The sequence below is a fragment of the Pleurodeles waltl genome, chromosome 3_1, assembly GCF_031143425.1.
Source record: "Pleurodeles waltl isolate 20211129_DDA chromosome 3_1, aPleWal1.hap1.20221129, whole genome shotgun sequence".
In the NCBI taxonomy this organism is placed as follows: Eukaryota; Metazoa; Chordata; class Amphibia; order Caudata; family Salamandridae; genus Pleurodeles; species Pleurodeles waltl.
In genome coordinates this window covers 418,942,370-418,963,727 of record NC_090440.1, presented here as the reverse complement: position 1 = coordinate 418,963,727, position 21,358 = coordinate 418,942,370, and the positions used below count along the sequence as shown (strand labels likewise).

At 43.5% G+C, this 21,358-nt stretch overlaps 1 protein-coding gene across 1 annotated transcript in view; it reads right to left on the bottom strand.

Moving 5' to 3' along the window:
- LOC138284181 (aminopeptidase N-like) overlaps positions 1-21,358 on the bottom strand; it is a 280,304-nt gene that overhangs the window by 217,115 nt on the left and 41,831 nt on the right. Inside the window, exons 3-4 of the mRNA XM_069222678.1 lie at positions 7,368-7,504; positions 7,153-7,279 (exon numbers count right to left, since the gene is read on the bottom strand). Of these exons, the coding sequence (XP_069078779.1) occupies positions 7,153-7,279; positions 7,368-7,504 (264 nt within the window). The remainder of the gene's footprint in view (positions 1-7,152; positions 7,280-7,367; positions 7,505-21,358) is intronic.

The following is a 21,358-nucleotide window of genomic DNA, read 5'->3' as shown; positions in this document are numbered from 1 at the left end:
CCTGCAACCGACTCCATGATCTTTGCTGGAACGCGACGACCTTTGCAGGCCCGACGCCGCTGCAGCCCCGCTGAAGACCGCGACTCCGTGGAAGTCGCCGCACCACGTCTTGACCGACTCCGCTTGAAGTGCAGGGATTCAACGTTTCGTACAGATGCCGTGATCCCCGACTTCACGCATTGACTTGTTTTCACGCTTCACCAAAGGTACTGTACTTGGGGGTCTACGTGACGCTGGTGTCAGCTTGTTGGGAACAACTCCATCACAACGCCGTGTTAACACCTCATCGAAGCATTTTTTTTGTTTCTAAGCACTATTTTTGAGTTTAATCTTTAAAAATTCATAACTTGACTTGTGTATGTCGGATTTTTGTCGTTTTGGTCTTGTTTTGTTTAGATAAATATTTCCTATTGTTCTAAACTGGTGTTGTGTCATTTTGTAATGTTTTCATTAAGTTACTGTGTGTGTTGGTACAAATACTTTACACCTAGCACTCTGAAGTTAAGCCTACTGCTCTGCCAAGCTACCAAGGGGGTAAGCAGGGGTTAGCTGAGGGTGATTCTCTTTTACCCTGACTAGAGTGAGGGTCCCTGCTTGAACAGGGGGTAACCCAACTGTCAACCAAAGACCCCATTTCTAACAATACCAAACATGCCTAACCTACCCCTCATAAATCAGAAAATATCCCATACATATGGAGACACCAAGTTAGGCTGTTTGTCACTTCCAGGACAGGCCACGCAACATGGTACATGTCCTGGCTTCTACATACATGGCCCCCTGCCCATAGGGCTAGCTTGGGCGTAACTTTGGGGTGACTTACATGCCGTATAAGGGGAGTTCCCAGGCCTAGCAAGTAAATTTAGATGCCAGGTCCCTGTGGCAGAAAACTGCGCACACAGGCCCTGCGCTTGGCCTGAGATAGGTTTGAAAGGCTACTTGAGTGGGTGGCGCAAGCAGCGCTGCAGGCCCACTAGTAGCATTTAATTTACAGGCCCTGGGTATAGGGATACCACTTTACAAGGGACTTGTAGGTAAATTAAATATGCCAATTAGGTATAAGCCAATCATACCAGTTTTACAAGGGAGAGCACATGCACTTTAGCAATGGTTAGCAGTGAAAAAGTGCTCAGAGTCATAACATAAGCCAACAAAGGTCAGAAAAATAAGGAGGCAAAAGGCAAAAACTCTGGGGAATGACCCTGTAAAAGGGCCAGGTCCAACATGACCCCCTATCAGCCTAAAGCCAGGGGAGACCAATCAATACCTTGATGGACTCCCCTGCTTGGAGCGATAGAACCAGGACCCTGACCCGCAAATGCAGGGGCATGATCCAGTTCTATGCCAACCTGAACCCAGTTGAATCCCTCTGTCTGTGATCTCCAGACAATCTAAGCTAACCCATGGAGGTGTCCTAGTTGTCTGTGGCCAGAGCCAGGTCCCAGGCCATCCCGGGGCCTCTGGTCTCTGAAACCTATCTGAGTTGGGGGCGGGAGCCCCAGGTGCATAGCATCCTCCCTCCACTCTCCTTCCCACCAGTTCAGGCGTTACCCCCTGCCACTGGTCTTCTAGCTTAGGGACTGGTCCCATTGCCCGAATCGGGGTCAGAGGAGAGTCTCTCCTCCTCCTGCCCCTCATTCTAGGGTTCCACCTCCTCCAAGGAGGAGTGGTACCCCCAGAATCCAGAACTGCCAGGGCGCTGGTGTGAGTCGTCCTGGTCAGCTCACCCACCAGTTCAGAGGATCCCCCCTGTAACTAGTCTCACAACCCAGGTTCCTTCCCCTCTGGCTGAGCTGGGGTCAGGAAAGAGTCTTTCCTCCTCCTACCCCTCCTTCTAGAGTTCCACACCCTCCCATCTAGAGTGATACCCCCAGAAGTATTGATAGAGAGAGATACGGGACAGCCGTCTCTACTCCCACATCCAGGGGGTTACCCATGACCTGGTCCTCCAACCTACGGATGGTACCCTTGGGCTGGACACGAATTAGGGAAGAGTCCTCCCTCTCCCTTAAACCCTTCCTCTCAGAAACTGAATTCCTAGGGAACAAAAGAGTAGGGATGCTGGGTACAGCAGTCTCTACTCCCAGATCTAGGGGGTTGCCCACGATCTGGTCCTCCAACCTAGGGACAGTACCCTTGGGCTGGACATGAGTTAGGGGAGTGTCCTCCCTCAAACCCTTCAAAGGAAGCGTCCGCACCCCCCTTTGCAGGGTGGTGCTGCTGGTCTCCAGAGTTGGAGCAACGCTGTTTCCAGTTGTCCCTCCTTCTCCTTCAAACACTATGGGATCCCTTTCAGAGGATCGGCCTTTGGTAACAACTAGTTTCCCACCCTGAGGCCCCTCCCGGGTGCCTTCCAAGACAAGCGTAAGAGGACAGGTCCCTCTGGATCCTGCACCCTCCCCGCGCTGTCGGAGTTGGTTAAATTCTGCCTTGGGGCACCGATGAGGAGCCTTTTAAGACATACGTAAGAGGACAGGTCCTTCTCGATCCTGCACCCTACCCGCTGAGAACTTGGCCTGGAGTACCCAGAGCCTTCCGCACCCCTTCACGGGGTAAACCTTATACGGCCCTTGATGTCTGACCAGTTCCTCTTCCACTAAGTCAGTGGTCAGTCTCCTTTGCAAGCTCCCTGGGGTCAGAGAACTCACCAGTGTTGGCGTAGCTCTGAAAAACAGCAATAGAACTTGTGCTCTCTTAGAATGAGATAAAACAGCCCTTCATAAGTGGTTGTTGTGCTACCCTCCACCCATCCTTCTAGTGCTTTGCAACAATTCCCCATGAAATTCTCCCAAGACTGGTGAGACCGCTTCTTGCTGCCCCTGATCCTCTCCTGGACTAAGGTCTTTTCCACCTCAGCCTGTCTCTCTTCTACAGCCAGTCTGGCTAGCTGCAGCCTCGGGTCCCTCTCTTCCTGCCTATCTCTGAGCTCCTCAGGTGACAGGGAATGGGAGGTGACGCTGCTCCTAGGCAAGGGCCCAGTAAGGGATTCCCTATCTATGGGGTCCTCTCCCTCTACTGGTGTTCCTGGCCAGTCATCTTCTCCCTCAGTGTCTAAGTCTTTGGGGTCACTATCCCCCTGGGGTGTGGACTGGGGACCCTCCTTCTCAGAGTCCTCACTATTCTCATGGGTCTCTTCAGAGTCTGCCTCAGAACCATCCCCCCCTCGGGCCTCTTCTTCTGTTGCTTTCTCACGTGCCTGCTCAAAATAATATAGGGCTCTTTTGAGGACCATCATATTGGTTTCTCCACACATAACTGGTATACCTCTCTCCCTGCAGAATCCCTTTAACTCTTCTAGAGTGTAATACCACAACTCATCCATGTCAAAGGTAGACCCCATTTTGTTAAGAGCACAACACTGGCGTAAAACAACAAGAGTCCAAAAGTGAAAGTATACAACACAGGAGTAAAAATAAAAATGACAAGTTTAAGACAACAGGAAAAATAATTTAAAAAAGAGATTTAGAACATGCAATGGTCTAAGTGCAAATAGCAGTGCAAAAATGAGTCACAAAGGTACTGTGCAAGTGCAAGTCCTATCCTCACCGCTGACAACCAATGTTAGAAATGGGGTTTCTGGTTGGCTAGAGTATGCACCAAAGCCAGCCAGAACCCACCCACTCTAGTCAGGGCAAGGAAGTTACACATCCAAGATAACCCCTTCTCACCCCCTTGGTGGCTTGGCACGAGCGCTGCATGCCCACTAGTAGCATTTAATTTACAGGCCCTGGGTATAGGGATACCACTTTACAAAGGCCTTATTGGTAAATTAAATATGCCAATTAGGTATAAGCCAATCATACCAATTTTACAAGGGAGAGTGCATGCACTTTAGCACTGGTTAGCAGTGAAAAAGTGCTCAGAGTCATAACGTCAGCCTACAAAGGTCAGAAAAATAAGGAGGCAAAAGGCAAAAAGTCTGGGGAATGACCCTGTAAAAGGGCCAGGCCCAACACCTGGACACACAGCCCTTGTGAAAAATATCCAGTAATAAACGTAATATTGCGCTTCTGAGAATGGATAGTTGTAGTCTGAATACTTCTTGGAAGCACTTTCTGTTCCCACAATATTTGATTTATAGGCAGTGATTAGTTCCGACCCAGATTCCCTGTCAGTTGAAGCTTTGCAAGATAAAGCCAACTGCGTAGAAAGCCTACTAAACCACTGTGAAAGACCTGACAAGCCAACCAAGAACTAAGGCCCATATGTATGAAAAGGATTTGTATTTCTCAACAGACCGAATCACATTTTTGGGCCATTGAGAAATGCAAAACTGCCTTTTGTAATGTACAAAAGTCCTATGCGGCATCACAAAATGCGAATTCTACACAGTAGAAATCGCAATTTGCGATTCACAAAATAGGAAATCACAAATAGGGATTACCCCATTTGTGATTTTCTAACCGTACATATATAGCATTTTCTGATTGAGAATTGGGCATTTAGGACATACTATTACCAATTAATTGGTTCAGGTGTTAACCAGGTGCAAAGTATAAAAAGCCCCTCAAAATGCACCAGGCACTCTCACAATGGCGGCCCGGTATATTTTGTCTTGGAGAATGCATATTATGACAGTGAGACACAGAAGTAGGCGGAGGCTGGAGAGGATTCTTAGGATGAGGGTCACACTGTTTGAAATGACTGAGAAGGAGATTATTGATAGGTACAGATTGAGAAGCTAGGTAATTCTTGATCTAATAGCAGAGTTACAACCTCAGCTACAGGCCCCAACACGCTGAAGCAATGTAATACCACCACATGTGCAAAGTGCCTTTTCCAGGTTCCTTGACTTCATGGTGAGCCAGATCAAGCAATATATCTTGTTCTCCAGTACACCCCAATCATTGCAGCGAACCAGACTCATGTTCAAAAGGCACAGTTTCCCAATGTAATTGTGTAGATGCCACACATATTGCCTTATGTTTCCCCCTAGCAACAGAATACATATGCAGGAACAGAAAAAACACACTCAATGTGCAGAGTGTGTGATGCCTCCTGTATCATTACAGACCTTGTGGTCAGATTCCCAGGCAGCACCCATGACTCCTTCATGTTTCACCACAGTGGAATCCGCAACCAACTGGCACGGGGACTTTATCGATGGTTTCCTACTTGGTAGGAGATTCCCACACTTGATGTATACATTGTGCACCACGGTGTATGTCATGTGAACTAATGGTTCCATTTATCATCATTATCATTTATCAGTGCATATGCCTTATGTCCCTGGCTACTAACACCGTACCTTACTCAGGGAACAAGAAGTGAGTGGCACTACAACCACACATGCAGGACAATGTGCCCCATCGAGTGGACCTTTAGTATCCTGAAGTCACGCTGCTACTGCCTCCACAAAACCAGTGTGGCCCTGTTGTACAGCCCAAATACATGCTGCAAAATCATCGCCACGTGTGCCATATTGCACACTATTGCAATGCGGAAGGGACTGCACAACATCCCCATAGAGCCACATACTTACTCTAATGATGAGTTACCAACGCTACAGATGCAGCAGGAGGGCACATGTAAAGCAGAGGGACATGCACAACGTGCAGAGATCACAAACAGCTATTTCTGAGGTAAGATAAATTAGATTCTCAAATAATGAGATGTCACTCATGATGTTAATGCTTGGTGCATAACCGTGACACCACCTTTAATGCAGGTAACAAGAATATTGTAACATGCAAGGATTTAATGTATCCTTCTGTAAGCAACATAGCATATGTACAACAAAAGTAGCAAATGTAAACCAAAAAAAAGTGACTCATTCCTCTGAGTGTACAGTTATTCACTATATTATTGGTTTGGATGCTTTGTCAGCAGCATTGGGCTTGGAACTGGTGATATGTCAGTGCCAGAAGTGTGTCTCCATGAACGCCTGGCACTGCATGCCTACTGAATGGATGTGGCACTGAAACTCGAGCCCTCTCCACTCTCGGATGAGGGCAGGATGCTGGGGACCCAGAAGTTGTGAGTCTGGATATTCTCTAGGGCTGTGGTCACTTGCACAGGCCCACGTGCAACGTCCAAACAGCAGTGCTGCATGTCAGTCTGAATTTTCACCGGACGGCTTGCTAGCATTGTTTTGGCTATTGCCCAGTGGTTGAGGGACTGGATGGAGGAATCAGACCTTGCCAGGTACTGCCTGTACCTCTGTTTCTGTACACAGTGCTCCCTCTCCATTGCTGCAAGTCAACAGTCCTGATCTTTGTTTAGGTCCTGCAGCAACTTAGACATATGTTGCATCTGCCTACTAACTGCGTATCTGTTTTGTCTGCTGGTGCTGTACTGTGATGATGGATCTCTCCAACCTACCATACACGGGACCACTATCTGCCATGTTGTCTGACAAGTTTTCAATTCAGACTGCTGTTCTTTACCGTCTTTGCTGTCTATGTGACCTGGCCTCCGATGTTGTGGGGTCCCTGCTCTGTGATTGGTCCTCATCACTCTCCACAAAATCTGGCAGCGGTGAGCCACAGTTTATTGCCCAGTTACACTACTCTACAGAGGGTGGCCTCTCAGTAGCCTGTGCTACACCCAGGTCACAATATGTCGCTTCCTCGGAGCCTTTAATAAAGAGGTTTTGGCCTGAGTCCTGTGCCTAACATTTGACAGGCAGCATGGTAGACATAGCTTACCAAGCAGGCTCATTCGCGTTTGCATGGGTTTTATTATGTAGCTGAATCTCAGCTACGGAGTTGTGCCCTGGTTTGGCTCACTGACTTTATTAGGGTACCAATATCACTCATGAGCGTCATGAAAATTTATAATGAGATATAAATGTGCTTTTTTATTTCAACTAAAATATTATTTGCTTCAGGCCATTTTAATTCATCTATTAAAAGCACCACCCGGTGAATGAGATCACAATAGTTTGCATAATCCAACACACATTGCCAAATAGAAGAACATTCTTCAATGCCTATTCTGCATTATTTAGCAATATGCTGCAAAATCTCAATTTTAAAGACAAGCCTCGACTCTTGCTAATATTTTTTCTCCTGTTGGAAGTTCACGTCTCGTACAGTAGGGTGTTTAATGACTGAGCACCTGGTTTAAACCTGCAAAAGAATGGGTATGTTTAGTTTTCTACCTCAAGCGTTCATTTAAAACAACCATACCAATGTATATAGATGTGCGTACCTGACTTCGGCAGTGGATAGGTGGAATTGTAATAACTCTCAAAAAATGCCAGAATACGACCTGTCACACTCAAGGCATATGCACCATGGTTGTCCTCGATGGCTTTCTTGCGACCCCAGATGCGGATCTGAAAGGACCATTTGATTCACGTTAAGGATGGATGTTTCGGCTTTAAACAGCAGCACTTTGACGGCAAGGTCACATACACACTTTACCTGTACACCGTTGCTTGCCTGCTCGACCTTTTCAAAGTCAGAGACTATGAAAGCCAGGAGATAAGTAGACATCTTTGGGGTCTTTTCAAATGTAGTGACACTCCAAATCGAGCCTTCCAACTCTTTCATGGTTGTGCCTGCAAGAACATGAGTTTTCTTTAAGTGTAATCATTTTGACATACTTTATTTTCCCACACAACATTCTTTTTCAAAATATAATTTATTGGCAGTGAGGATGTATTGTGTGAAGCATACTTTTCCTCTTTGAATCTAGATTCTTTAATTCAGTTTTATGTACTATCCCCACCAGAGGATTCATGGAAAATAAGGGCCAATACATCTCGTTTTGAAACGCCAAACTATAGGTTTTGACAATGTGTTTTCCAAAAGCATTAATTAATGCCAACATGACCGACACTGTGTCGCAATGCATGGGAACGCATGCGCCGTGACACGAAAGCACGCATGCACACCCACAGCCACGACCCGTTTTAGTTTTTAAGATTGAATGCAAGGGCATAACACTTACTCAGGAGCCAAGCGAGACACTAGCAATTATTTACATGTTTGAGGAGAAAATGTCTTCTGTGACACATTTAATGCTACTCGAACCCTTCGTGATAAATGTATAGCAACCTCACCATCTTTGATAGGGCTTACACTGAGCCTGTGACCCTTAATGGGCTCATGCAGTCAATGACTGATACCCTGTAGGGTCAACTGTTCAACCTCTAAAGTCTGAGCATAATGACGGGGACATGTGCACATTCTACCAGCTAGGCCAGCACTTTCAAACTACGATTTGCACATGTGCGCACCGTAAATCAAACATTTATGGTACCTTCATGCATGTGGGCATCAACATGAGGCTGCACTTAACTTTACTAGTGCATTTGGGATCCCATCAAAGGCTAGAGATGCTGTAGCCTAACTTCAAAGATCTGCTAGTATCCTTCCACTTGTGACAAAGTCCTGCACACTCTGCTCCACAGGCAGTACGTGCTCATACTGACTTTTATAATATGGCCTATGTCACCAGTTTGTGCTTTGTGCTAACACAATGTGTTTACCTATGAGTAAAGAAACAATATATATTTCAACAAAATCACACATAATTGTACACAAAATTCCTAAAAACACTTTGGGGTATCTCAGGTCAAAACTGAACATGCTCAAAAGTCATGTGAGACACCAACAAGAAGACCAGTTCTAGGAGAAAATATAATTTTGAGCTCGACCCAGTTCTGAGACACAGACATTTCGCCTGCATATGTTGCACAATTGAGCTTAATTTGTTTGAAGAGGAACTCTATGAATTACTGAATGTGCTCACAGATAACAGAAACTTGACACAGACCTACTAATGTGGTTACAAATATGAAAACAACTGAGGTCCAAAAGAAAAAACATCACTATGATTGGTTCATCTCTCAGGTAACTGGACAAAGGAGTGCCTTCCTTACAGTCCACAAAGACAGAATATTACATTAGCATATAATAGTGATCCAGAAGGATTGCTTACTGCACACTGATCTCTGGGTACTAGATGCCTGTTTGACTCAAATGGACATGGTCTATGGCCTTGATCAAATTAGCCATGACCTTCTTTTGGCCTTTGTATGTAATGAGGAGTCAACATTGTCTAAATCTGAAGGAACGAGACAGCATGTTAATTTAATGAACCTGCTATGAGAGATGAAATATGAAGACTATAACACCAACAGCGGATTTAAACTTACAACTGACTGATGGGGTAACTGCTGATTTAGAAATGTGAAAATGGCGGGTAAATCACATTATAAACATCCCTGGTTGTGCTACAGATCTGCCAAAGTGCTGAAGTAACTTAGAAATGACAGACCAACTGTCTAATCTATAGTGACTGGTCTATCACCATGTCTGGCTGATTTGCCATTGTAAAAGACTGCCACAGAAATGTGACTGACTTGCAAAAAGGTAAGTACACTGTAAATAACAAACTCCAGCATGTAAGGAAGTTAGACATTTGAGCATCAAAGTTTCCACTATTTTCGGCTGTATTACCAGTGCCCACTCATACTTGTAAATGCTTAGCAGCTGAAACAATTTAATACATTTTCCTTTGGAGGCTTATGTACCCATGGCTTCTCCAATGATGAGTCTTGGCAGAAAAACCCCAAAGCCCTGTTGCAGAACAGAGCATATTGTTTTTTTTTTCTTTGTTGCGTTGGCAGTGGTGGATAATCTGCCACAATGGCAGACGTCCATTGAGTCCACTGGTTTTCATTTGGAGGGGGCATCAAATTGGTAACTCTTGTAAGAACTGATGACTCATAAAATATTTCACCCTGCTAGCTGAATAGCTGTCAACTTTGCCAGCCTAACTTTAAAGAACCAAGTGAGATGTTCACTGGACATTTAAAGCTGATTAACAGGATAGCGTTACTCCTGTGGTGTTTGTAATGCATAGCTTAACTACAGAACTGTAATGAGTACTGCTACAGGCTACAACGTGCAGGCTTGTATTTCACGTTTTAAATATTAGTGGAAAAGAATCAGTTTGATTAGTAGACTTTAAGAATCAGTCCTGCTGATTTACAGTCCTAAATAATGTCACTTACAATACTGTGTACAAATGTAGTTAAAAAAGCTGGTTACTCACCAAAGAAAACGGCATGAGGTACAAATGAAATTAGAAAATAAACATCTGAATGAAGAAATGCAATGTTTGGCTAAGAGAATGATTTGAATGAACATGATAAAATAAATGGGACTAAAAGATCAAAGCATATGAGAGTGACTTTAATGATGTGTCAGATTTCTAATGATTCTCTGGACTACAGTACAATACCGTAGACCTGGAAGAAAGCTATTGTCTCTCCCATTTTGAAAAAACATCATCATTATGCCAGTTGGACCTCAGTAATTTTAGGCCAATCTCTTTGCTGCTCTTCCCTATAAGAATTTTAGAACAGTATGTCAGCAAAAAAACTCTCCTGTATCTAGAACAACATTTATTTTTAGAGCAGGCACAGTTTGGCTTCAGACCAGGTCGCAGGACTGAATTAGCCCTACTTACTGCCATGGATGAGCTACAGATGTCAGTCGATCATGGCCAGTCAGCCGCCTGACACTTCCCGATTTTTCTGCTGCTTTCAGAATGGTTCCATTCTTCTAGATAGACTAGCCTTGTCCTGAGTAGGAATTTTAGCACTGAAGTGGATAACTTCCTGTCTATCTGAGTGTAGTCATTTGGTTGCCCTCCCACCTTTTAGATCTGCCTTCAGGGAAGTGAAACATGGCGTCCCTGAATGGTCAGCCCTCAGTCCAATTTGTTTTAATCTGTACGTGAGACCACTTGTGACCCTTATCAAATCTTGTTAGAAATGGTGTCTCTGGTTGGTAGTCAGTTTGCACTCTGTCCAATCAGGAACCCTCACTCTAGTCAAGGTAATGGAGATACACACCTAGGATAACTCCTGCTCACCCACTTGGTAGTTTGACACAAGCAGTCAGGCTTATCTCATAGGCAATGTGTCAAGTATTTGAGGAATCACACAAAGTAACACAGTAAAAATACCACAAAAGGACTCTAACACCAGTTTAGAAACATAGCCAATATTTATCTGATTAAGACATGACCACAACAACGAAAATCCAACATACACAAGCAAAGTTATGAATTTTCAAAGATTAAACTTCAATATAGTGCTTAGAAACACAAATGCTTCAATTTGCTGTTATCACGGCATTGTGATGGAGCCATTCCCCACAATCCGATGACAATGGTACCAGTCACAGAGTCACACAGACCCCCAGGTACAGTAAGTTTTGCAAGTGAGGAAACAAGCCAGAACACGGAGTCGGGGAAGCGAGGCGTCGCTGGATCCGGTGCCGTGTCGATTGCGGTGCTGCAGAGCAATGTAGTGGAGGTGTCATGCGAAGCTTTCTGTCCTTGCTGCAAAGCAGTGAAGATGAGGCCGTGTCAGTGTGGAGCATCGGTTCCTTGCGCTTTCGGTGAAACTGCTGGTTTAGGGATGACAGCACTTTTGTTTGTGGGTGACTAAGCCAACCCTACAACAAGTCGCAACTGCTGGCCCAACACTCCTGGCTCACAAGCAGTACCTCATCAACAACCCAAACAGTAAAAGATGATTTCTGGCAGCCTTTATGCATGAACTCTAGAGTGCAACATCTCAGGGAAGTCGTAGTTAAACAGAGAATACCCTTTTCTCACATGAGCAATAAGTCTCAGTCACACACTGGCAATGACGGAGCTGCAGTAAGGTTTTCAGTAGGTTTTACTAACAAGACTGCAAACTAGTGTAAAATGTATGAGCTGCAATGATTAGGGCTAATGAACAATGCAAGGAGCAGAATAGTAAAAACGAGAGTCGTAAAACAAAGCCCCCCACCATCTTGCGATAACATAAAATGTAAAATCCTACAATGGAGAAACTAATTACTAACATAGCTACCTAAAGTGCCAGTACCAGGTCCATCAGATGCACCCCCAACCCTTGTTACCTTGAAATGAGGTCTCTAGAATAGACTCTGTGGTGACACGAAGGCTGGGTCTGCATCAAAGGGTTGTGCACCAATAGCATCTGGTTGGAATCACTCTGATAACACTGTCTGCGTGAGATGTATTTATACAGATCTTGTATGACCCCTGACACAGGAATGTTCCCAAACAATAGATAAGGATGCATACTTGGGACTGCAATTATATAAACAAGTTCCTCCAAAAGTAAATTATGTTCCTGTCACTCATAAGTGGGAAAGGGACATGCTGTGAATACCTACGTATCTCACTTAACGTAGCGGCTGATAGTGATGTCTTTACAGAGTGGCACTAATACCGTGAAATCAAAACATTTTACTAACCATAAACATAGCAGCCATTTTGAAAGAAATAATCAAATAAGGAGGCTAAAATGGAGCACGCTAAGTAGGTTAAGAGCCACTAGGTGACAGGGGCACAGTCTTGCAAGCCAGAAGGCTAAGCTAAACTCCTGATTCCCATTAAAACTAAGTAGGATCCACTACAGCTCAAGATGAAGTGGGGCAACCTCACAGGGTTGCAGTCACTCCACGGGCTGCAGGCTCCACGGCGGAGTCCAGTGTTACAAATGTCGGTGACACAGCACTTGCGACTTATGAAGTCACAGGACGTCAGTGGCTGCTGCGGCGTCAGGCTTGCAATGCCAGTCGGGGTCGTCCCACTCCAGCAGAGGCCACAGCTTTGGTTCCAGGCGGGGTCAGGCAGCGGCATCTGTCCGGCCGTCATCTGAAGTGGGTGCACTTGGTTTTTCTTGGTTTTTAACCAGCTTTTGTTCCCAAGGGCCCAGAAACTGGAATAGGCAACACCTGGTGAGTTGGTCTACAGCATGTGAACCCAAAGGCTGGTAGGTGAAGTCTTTGCTGTCCCTGAGACTTCTTAACAGGAGGCAAGCTCAGTCCAAGCCCTTGGAGGAATTTCACAAGCAGTATACACAGCAAAGTCCAGTCTTTGTCCTCTCTAAGGCAGAAGCAGCAACTGCAGGACAACCCAACAAGCACACACAGGAAAGGGGCAGAACTCCTCCTCAGGCTCTTCAACTCTTCTCCTTGGCAGAGGTTCCTCTTGATCCAAAAGTGTTCTAAAAGTCTGGGGTTTTGGGTCCACTGCTTATACTCATTTTTACCTTTGAAGTAGGCAAACTTCAAAGGAAAGTCTCTGTTGTTTACAAAATCCTGCCTTGCCCAGGCCTAGCCCAAGATGCACACCAGGAGATTGGAGACTGCATTGTGTGAGGGCAGGCGCAGCCTTTTTAGGTGCAGGTGTCAGCTCCTCTCTCCTCACTCTAGCCCAGGAGACTCATCAGGATATGCAGGATACTCCTCAGCTGCCTTTGTGTCACTGTCTAGAGGAAATTCAGAAACAACCCAACTATCAATCTGACCCAGACATGGATTCCACAAGCGGGCAGAGGCATAGAATGGTTAAGCAAGAAAATGATCAGTTTCTAAAAGTGGCATTTTCAATCTGACAATCTAAAAACCAACTTTACCAAAAGAAGTATTTTTAAATTGTGGGTTCAGAGACCCCTAACTCCTCATTTCCATGTGCTCCCAATGGAAACCTGCACTTAAAAGATATTTAAAGGAAGTCCCCATTTAACCTATGGGAGAGATAGGCCTTGCAATAGTGAACAACAAATTTGGGAGTATTTCACTATCAGGACATGTAAAACACACAAGTACATGTCCCACCTTTTAAATACACTGCACCCTGCCCATTAGGCTATCTGCGGCCTACCTTTGGGATGCTTTGCATGTTCAAAAAGGGAAGGTTTGGGCCTGGCAAGTGGGTACGCTTCCCAGGTCCAATTGACTGTTTAAAGCTGCACAGACAGACACTGCAGTGGCAGGTCTGAGTCATGTTTACAGGGCTACTCATGTGGGTGGCACAATCAGCAGCTTTTGATTTACAGGCCCTTTCCACCTCTCGTGCACTCTAGTAGGGACCTACTTGTAAATCAAATATGCCAATCATGGAAAAGCCAATTACGAACACAATTTATGCAGAGAGCACTTGCACTTTAGCACTGGTCAGCAGTGGTAAAGTGCCAAGAGTACCATATCCAGACAAAACGAAGTCCAGCACACAGTCAAAAATACAGAAAGCAGAGGCAAAAACACAGGGGAAACCACACCAAGGGTGCGAGGTCTAACAAATCTCATAACCTTAGATTAGTTCATTATGCAAATAATACCCAACTGATTTTATCGCTAGATATCGACCAGCAGACATGTAGCTTTCATGGTTGCAAATTGGCTGAACTCTAACTCCCTCAAATTCAACAGAGTTCATGTGTTGCTAAGCCAATAAAGTTCCCCCTTAGTCTCCCTACCAGCTTTCGGCCGTTACCTGTAAAGGAAGAACCCTCCTTATCTGAGTCAGTCCTTAATTTGGGAGTCATTTTTTATAGCAAGTTGTCACTTGAAGCACACATCGCAAAAGTAGTTGGGACATGTTCTTTGAGGGCTGCTTCCCGTGATGCCACCTCATACCAAAACCTTAATTGTCCGTTGTGTGATCTTGAGTAGGCTTGATTACTGAAATTATCTTCCTTTGGGAGCCCCAGGCTATTTAACGAATAGACTTCATGGAGTGCTAACTGCAGCGGCAACATTGACCCTGAATCTGTCTAGAAGATTGTCCGCCTCGGATGCTGTCAAGGAGCTGCATTGGCTCCCAATAAAAAAAAATGAAAATTGTCGTCAAATCTCTATGTATTGTCCTCCAGGCTCTGTAGGGCCTTGTACCAATCACTCTCCAGGACTGTTTTCAGAAATACTGCTCAGGGAGGTGTCTGCGTTCTTCATCAACCAATCTTATTTGCATTCCCACATTTAGGAAAACTAGACAAGGAGGATGAGCTTTTGTGGTAAGAGCAGCCCAACTTTGGAGTCACCTCCTCACCTCCCTTGAATCTTCATTAGACATTTTTCATTTCAGGCAAGCTTTAAAACCTGGCTTTTTCCTCAGTAAGCATTCACTAGCTTCTGTTTGGCTGTGAAGCTGTTATTCTCCCAGTATTCCAGACTATCAGCACCATGATACCTTTTTGGTGATAAATGTACTCTAAATAAATAAATATTGTGACAAAACCTAGGATATCCTAGAGGCAACCCTCGGAAGTGCCACTGTGCTGTCGGCATTGCTCTCATTTTGTCATCAACATATTTTGGTAAATGCAAAATTAGATTTCAAGTATTCTGGACCACATCCATTGTGCAGGTCTTGCTTTTCGGCTGCTCACTCATTAACCTACCCACTTTGTATATGGTGCAATCAAGATTCTTTTTAGAGACTGAGCCTGATTTGGGTCTTGTTAGAGGGAATACTCAGTCACTAATATGATGGATATCCCATCCACCTTGTTACGATCTCCATAGAATATCATGGGATTCTAATAAGGCGGACAGGATATCCATCACATTTGTGACAGAGTATTCCCCTCTGCCAAGACCTAAATCAGGCCCATAATAAGCAATCATCTGTTTGCAAATAAAGACAGAGATTAGGATGTCTCTTTTATCAGGCCCAATGGCTGTATGTAGTAACTGGACAGAATTTGTGATGGGTAGAGTTTTTACTTTTGGTGTGTCGGACCCTATGATGCCATTTCATTCAAACTGAATAATAAATTTATCTTTTTTTTTTGTATTGTTTTTTCAAGGGATGTTCATCAACCAAAAAGAGTTCTGCTTACTTTTAAGTTTGCCTTCTCAAGTGGTATATTGCTCTTAGCCCAAGATAATGATGCTTTATATTTCTGGTCATTCTTTGTCCTGTAGGACTATATATATATATGAGATTTTTCAAGTACAGTTTTTAATTTCATTTGTATTAGGCCATGCCTTTAGTTACATATGTCAAACCTCAGGGTATACTTAGTTAAGATTATTATGCAACACCTCTCCCAACCTCTCCTCATCTTACTTAACACTGCCTTACTTTATCTTTATTAGGTCTGATAGAGACTCCAGCCGGAGTTGACCAACCACATAAAATTGTACCAAATCACAGAACTGTAGTGGGATCTTGGTATCTCAGGTAATCTGTTACTGTAATTCATCATTATTGGTCTTCAGTTTTCTTATGGATAGAAAGGCATTATTTTATGGCTTTATAAAAAAGAAACAATATGATAATAATATCATCATTAATATTGCAATGAAATATGTATCGCTACTATGTCATTACAATAAATTATACACATACCTGTTTAATAAATGTATACTTACTCACTGTTTTATTTATATATATATATATATATATATATACATATATATATATATATATATATTTGTATGCATGTGTGTATGTATATATGTGTGTGTATCTATATACTTATATATATATATTTGTATGCATGTGTGAATGTATATATGTGTGTGTATATACATATATGTTGTTCTATTACATATTTATGAATCCGTGCTTTCATTTTATATCACACTGATCAAATGTTTTATTATCATAAGCATTTCACTATTCAAAAATTGAGGAAAGATACATAAATGTTACAAAAGTACATTTATTAATTAACTTCAAATATTACAAGTCTTGAAAGTCTGTGTTTATACAATACTACTTCTCATATTATTATACCCATTATTGTATTCCCTTACCATATATTTGTTTACTATGTATTTACATATCTATTTATTGCTCTAGTCCTATTGTACTAGAGAAAAATGTAACAAAAATAAATCAAATAAAATCTATAAATACAATTCAAATAAGTAAATTAAACAAAAAAATAACAATGACTAAATAAAAGATAAATTAAAATAATGATTACAAAATGTGTGTGTGTGTATATATATATATATATATATACACACATATATATATATATATATATATATATATATATATATATATATATATATAAAATTATAAATACATAATATAAATTTACTCACTTGTAAGCTTTACTTTGTCTGCCCATCACCCTATGTCATGTATTTATCAATCTGTCCTCCATCCCCTCTCTGACTCATCCCAAACCAATTCTACTACTTTAATCTCCAAAATAACCCTGCCTAAACTCTTCCCTCCTCTTCCACACCTAGCTCACCCCAAACCTCAGTTTACTACCATTATCTTCCAAAAACCCTACTAAACTCTCCCTCATTTATCATGTATCTCACCTTTGACTCATCCAAAACCCCTCCTGCTACAGTGCTCTCCCTAACCCTTTCCACAGACATTTCCCTCCTCCATCTCCCCTTTACTCATCCCAAGCCTCATCCTATTACTATAAACTCCCAATTAACATTTCTGGATTCTTCCCTCCTCTATCCCTCCATTACTCTAGTCAATTCAACTAACAAACTCACATATCCTCGGCTCAAATGAACTTATAATAATACTAAAACTGCACTCATATTTCCCTATACTAATCCACCACTAATTCCTCTTGCATTGCGGAGTAGCGTGCTACTTGCCGAAAAGCGCTTTGATGCCTCATCAGGGGTAGTGAGCACTATAGAAATACTATTACAATTAAAATAATAACAATAATAGCAATGCCGTCGGAATTTGGGAAATGTCAGGGACATTCTATATTAAGTGGATTATACGTAGTTAATTTCTGATATGTAAACCTTCTAGGTGCTATTTTAATGGTAAGAGCCATTGTAAATGGATTCTAAGGAAAAACTATACATGTTAATGTCTTCACACAAGTGTTTACTTATCTACCATCTGATCAAGAATTATATGGTTATTTCATCTGAGATGCAACCACCTTTAAAACACTGCATGCACTTTGTTGCTGAATTGAAAATATTTTCGCAGAGGTTTGGAAAACGTGCATTTCAGAGTGTCTGTGGCAGCAAGTCATTGATGCATTCATTGGATTGATATGCACAGCATAATGCTGTATTAAGTAGTGTGCAGTCCACATAATACTCAATGAGAGGGACGGAGTCTGGCAAGGGCAGAGTCTGGGCACAGAGAAGATGGCCACCATTGGCTAGCGCTACCGCTACCATAGACTCAAAAAAAAGAAGAAAGCCCATACGATGGAAGATCGGCACAGAGCAGAGGAATTTAGGGAGATAGATGGACGGGACCTGGTGTTGAGAAGCCACTGTACAAAATGAGCTTGCCTCTACAAGAGTGAAAGATTGTGAACAGAGCCCTTCCTCCTGCCTTCACTGAGCTCTGAGAGGTGGATCGAACAGAGGGACTATGTAGAGATGGGATGAGGGTCTCTGACATTGTAGGGACTCTCCTTGCTTGAATGGGGGACAAAGAGAGGAAAATAAGAGGCTGCCACACCAATAATAGGGCTCCCTGCCTGAATCTTGAGACACAGACTGGTGGGCCGGAGGCCTGAAGATAGCGTCTGCTCTGTGCAGGGCAGTATCACCCAGATGGTCTGTAAAACCCTGCCAGTACTAGAAATTGGCAGCGAACACCAGGTGTGATGGGCATTCAGCACATGGGGGGAAATTGCAGGGTGAGTAGAACCTGGGGATGTATCTTTGCTAGCTGGCAATGGAAGCAGATTAGAGGTAGATAGTGGCCAGCACTACCGGCCGTATATTTCCTCTTTTTTTTTTTTTTTTTTTAAACATCAGGAGCGTCCTCTGTGTCAGTCTGATTCATTACTGCATCTTACATTATCATAAGATGCATTTGCCCTGTTTGTACCTACAACCTTGCTTCTTTTCTACCTACGTAAATAAATCACTGCACTGCCTTATCTTGTTTGGTTAATCTAAGTACAGAACTGTAACACCAAGGTAGGAGCTCCTTTACACTTATTTGAAAGGCAGAATGCCCTTTGTACTGAGATGTGGCTGTGTATTTGGCAAATGGCGGATGGTAGTAATGCAGGGAGTGCTGTGTTGAGCAATAAGAGCTTCAGAGTGGCAGATTCCCTCAAACTTGTGCTTGATAGCCTGGCCTCTGCAAGTGTCTAATGAAGGTGGGTAATATTAACTCTGTATATAGAGGGCTGAATTAGAACTGATCGGTCCCCTCCCCAGTCACAATGCAAACCAACCTTTTGTAGATAAAGCAGTAAATAGGTCCTACCCAAGATGTGAAGAGTCTTGATACTAGTTAAGCGAAAAAGTGCTGTCAGTGTTGTTTGGCTACATAGGTGGTAGATGGGAGCAAAATAAAGACAACAGTGGGGGCATGCATTTCTCCCACAAGATGTCACTGTGGAAGCTGTTTTAAAGACAATGGGGGTTATTCTAACTTTGGAGGAGTGTTAATCCGTCCCAAAAGTGACGGTAAAGTGACGGATATACCACCAGCCGTATTACGAGTTCCATAGGATATAATGGACTCGTAATACGGCTGGTGGTAAATCCGTCACTTTTCCGTCACTTTTGGGACGGATTAACACCTCCTCCAAAGTTAGAATAACCCCCAATATCTGTTATAGGCACCAAGTTGGTTTCAGTGGATCCTAGAATGACAGACCTCACAGTAGAACTTGCGTATATGGGGACAGAAATTGGATTTTTCAATATCAAGATGGAGGGAGTGGAGAAGAGGTTGACCGCTGTATAGGATCACATAGAACTGGGGGCTAGACGTGGCCCTTGTAGCAAAAGATTGTTGAGTTGGAAGTTAGAGCAAGGCAGGACAATTTCAGGTTTCACTCAATCCTAGAGAAAATGGTACATGATGACATGAAGGCATTTCTGATTGGTGTGCTACGACACTTCTCCTTTAGTCCACCATTGGAATTGCAAAAGGCCGGTCAAAGTAAACCATGAACATTGCCCAACAGAGACACTTCAAGGCCCAGACCTACCATAGCTGGTTTCTTAAGGCATGAGCAGGCTAGGCAAGTGGTGCTGGCAGCATGTAAGAATGGCCCCTTTGATCAAACACTGAAAGTGCAGCACATGGTTTACTAGAACCAGCTGTCATGTAGATGGATGGAAATTCAGAAACTAAATGGAACCAGAGAAGCTGGAGCGATTTCTGAACTGTTTGGAAGATATCAGTATGTACACAACGACTTAGTCTCTGACAAAGGAAACAGAGGTCTGAAGCATTGGTGGAGTGCCTCCACAGAAAGATTTAGTGAGAGACAAAGTAATTAAAACAGTGGTGGAAGTAATCACTGACAGAGATCAATACAAATTGATATCCCCATTCAAGCAAACAGAAGACACAGGAGGCAAAGTCCATACTTGATCCTTAGCAAGAAGCACTGCTGAAGGCTGAGTATTGCACGAATATTAGGTGTTAAGATATGTTAATTCTATTTTCTAAAGTTCACAGTCACTTTTAGATCATTGAGCTCCTATGCTTGAATTACTTTCTGGAATGATTGTAGGATTCTTCTGTGTAAGACAATAGGTCATCGGTTAAGTGGGTTTGAAGCCCCTCCCAGGCAACACCCGCAATTCTTTTCAAGGTGTACCAACGGAAGTGACTAAATTAACCTGTGCATAACCCTCTGGTACCTTGGCAAAGTTCAGGCCAACCACAGTGGAGTGCGGGTCAACTACATGGACCATGTTAGTTCTGCTGAAGTCTGAGTCTACTGTTAAGAGTCTTGTTTGCGGTAGAGGAGGCAGTGAGAAGCAGGTAGTGAGTCACAGATGGTTGTTGCTGTAGCTTGAAGAGAAGATGGGGCATCACAAGCTGACATCACTGTTGTGCGAAGAGCTAGTCATGCGTCATGCATGGTCGTTGCTGTAGCTTTTTGTTGATGGTCACAGCAGGCTGTTGTTGCTGTAGTGAGAAGTACGCCTCTCGTTTTGCCGGTCTTCGCTTGTGGTCGTTGTAATGCAAAGAGCCAGTCTCATCAGAGCTTCTTGTTGGTAGTTGCCACAGGCGGCAGAGTCTCGGCTCGATCTGGCTCATTTGGGTTGCAAGGTGCCCAAACTTCAAGATTTTCACCTTTTCTTTCAGACCAGTGCACCCTAATGCCAGCCAAGGGGCCAGGACATGAGGAGATGTCTCTTGGTGATCAGGGACTCACTCCAAGAGATGCTAGCAGGGCTCAGGCAGGTCCAGTTGATGGTTCAGGCAGGTCAAGTTGTATCAGTTTAGCTGGGCAGATACAGGGATACCACTTAAGCTTTTAGTGTTCCTGTAACTCACACAGGAGGTCAGTCAACTGACCCTTGGAGACACTCTGGGTTAACCTGGAATGAAGGTAAGCTGGTCCAGTCTTCCTTCTCCGACTGCAAGGCACTCCTCAGCAGCAGGGCAGTCCTGATTCTGTAAGTTTTCATGGTGCAGGAGCGCTATGAAGAGTGGCTTTAAAGGTCTAATATTTATGTCTGGTGCCAACTTATGTGTGGGAAAATTCCCTATCCTACCCCCACATCTGGTTCTGGAAGGTTCTTCTACTTCACCTGTTGAGGCGCCAAACTGTCCAGGGTGACAAAAGACACAGCAGGCCCTTTGTGCAGGAGGCAAAGCCCTTTGAAATGTAAGTGCAGCTGGATACAGCCCTTCCCAGACATCT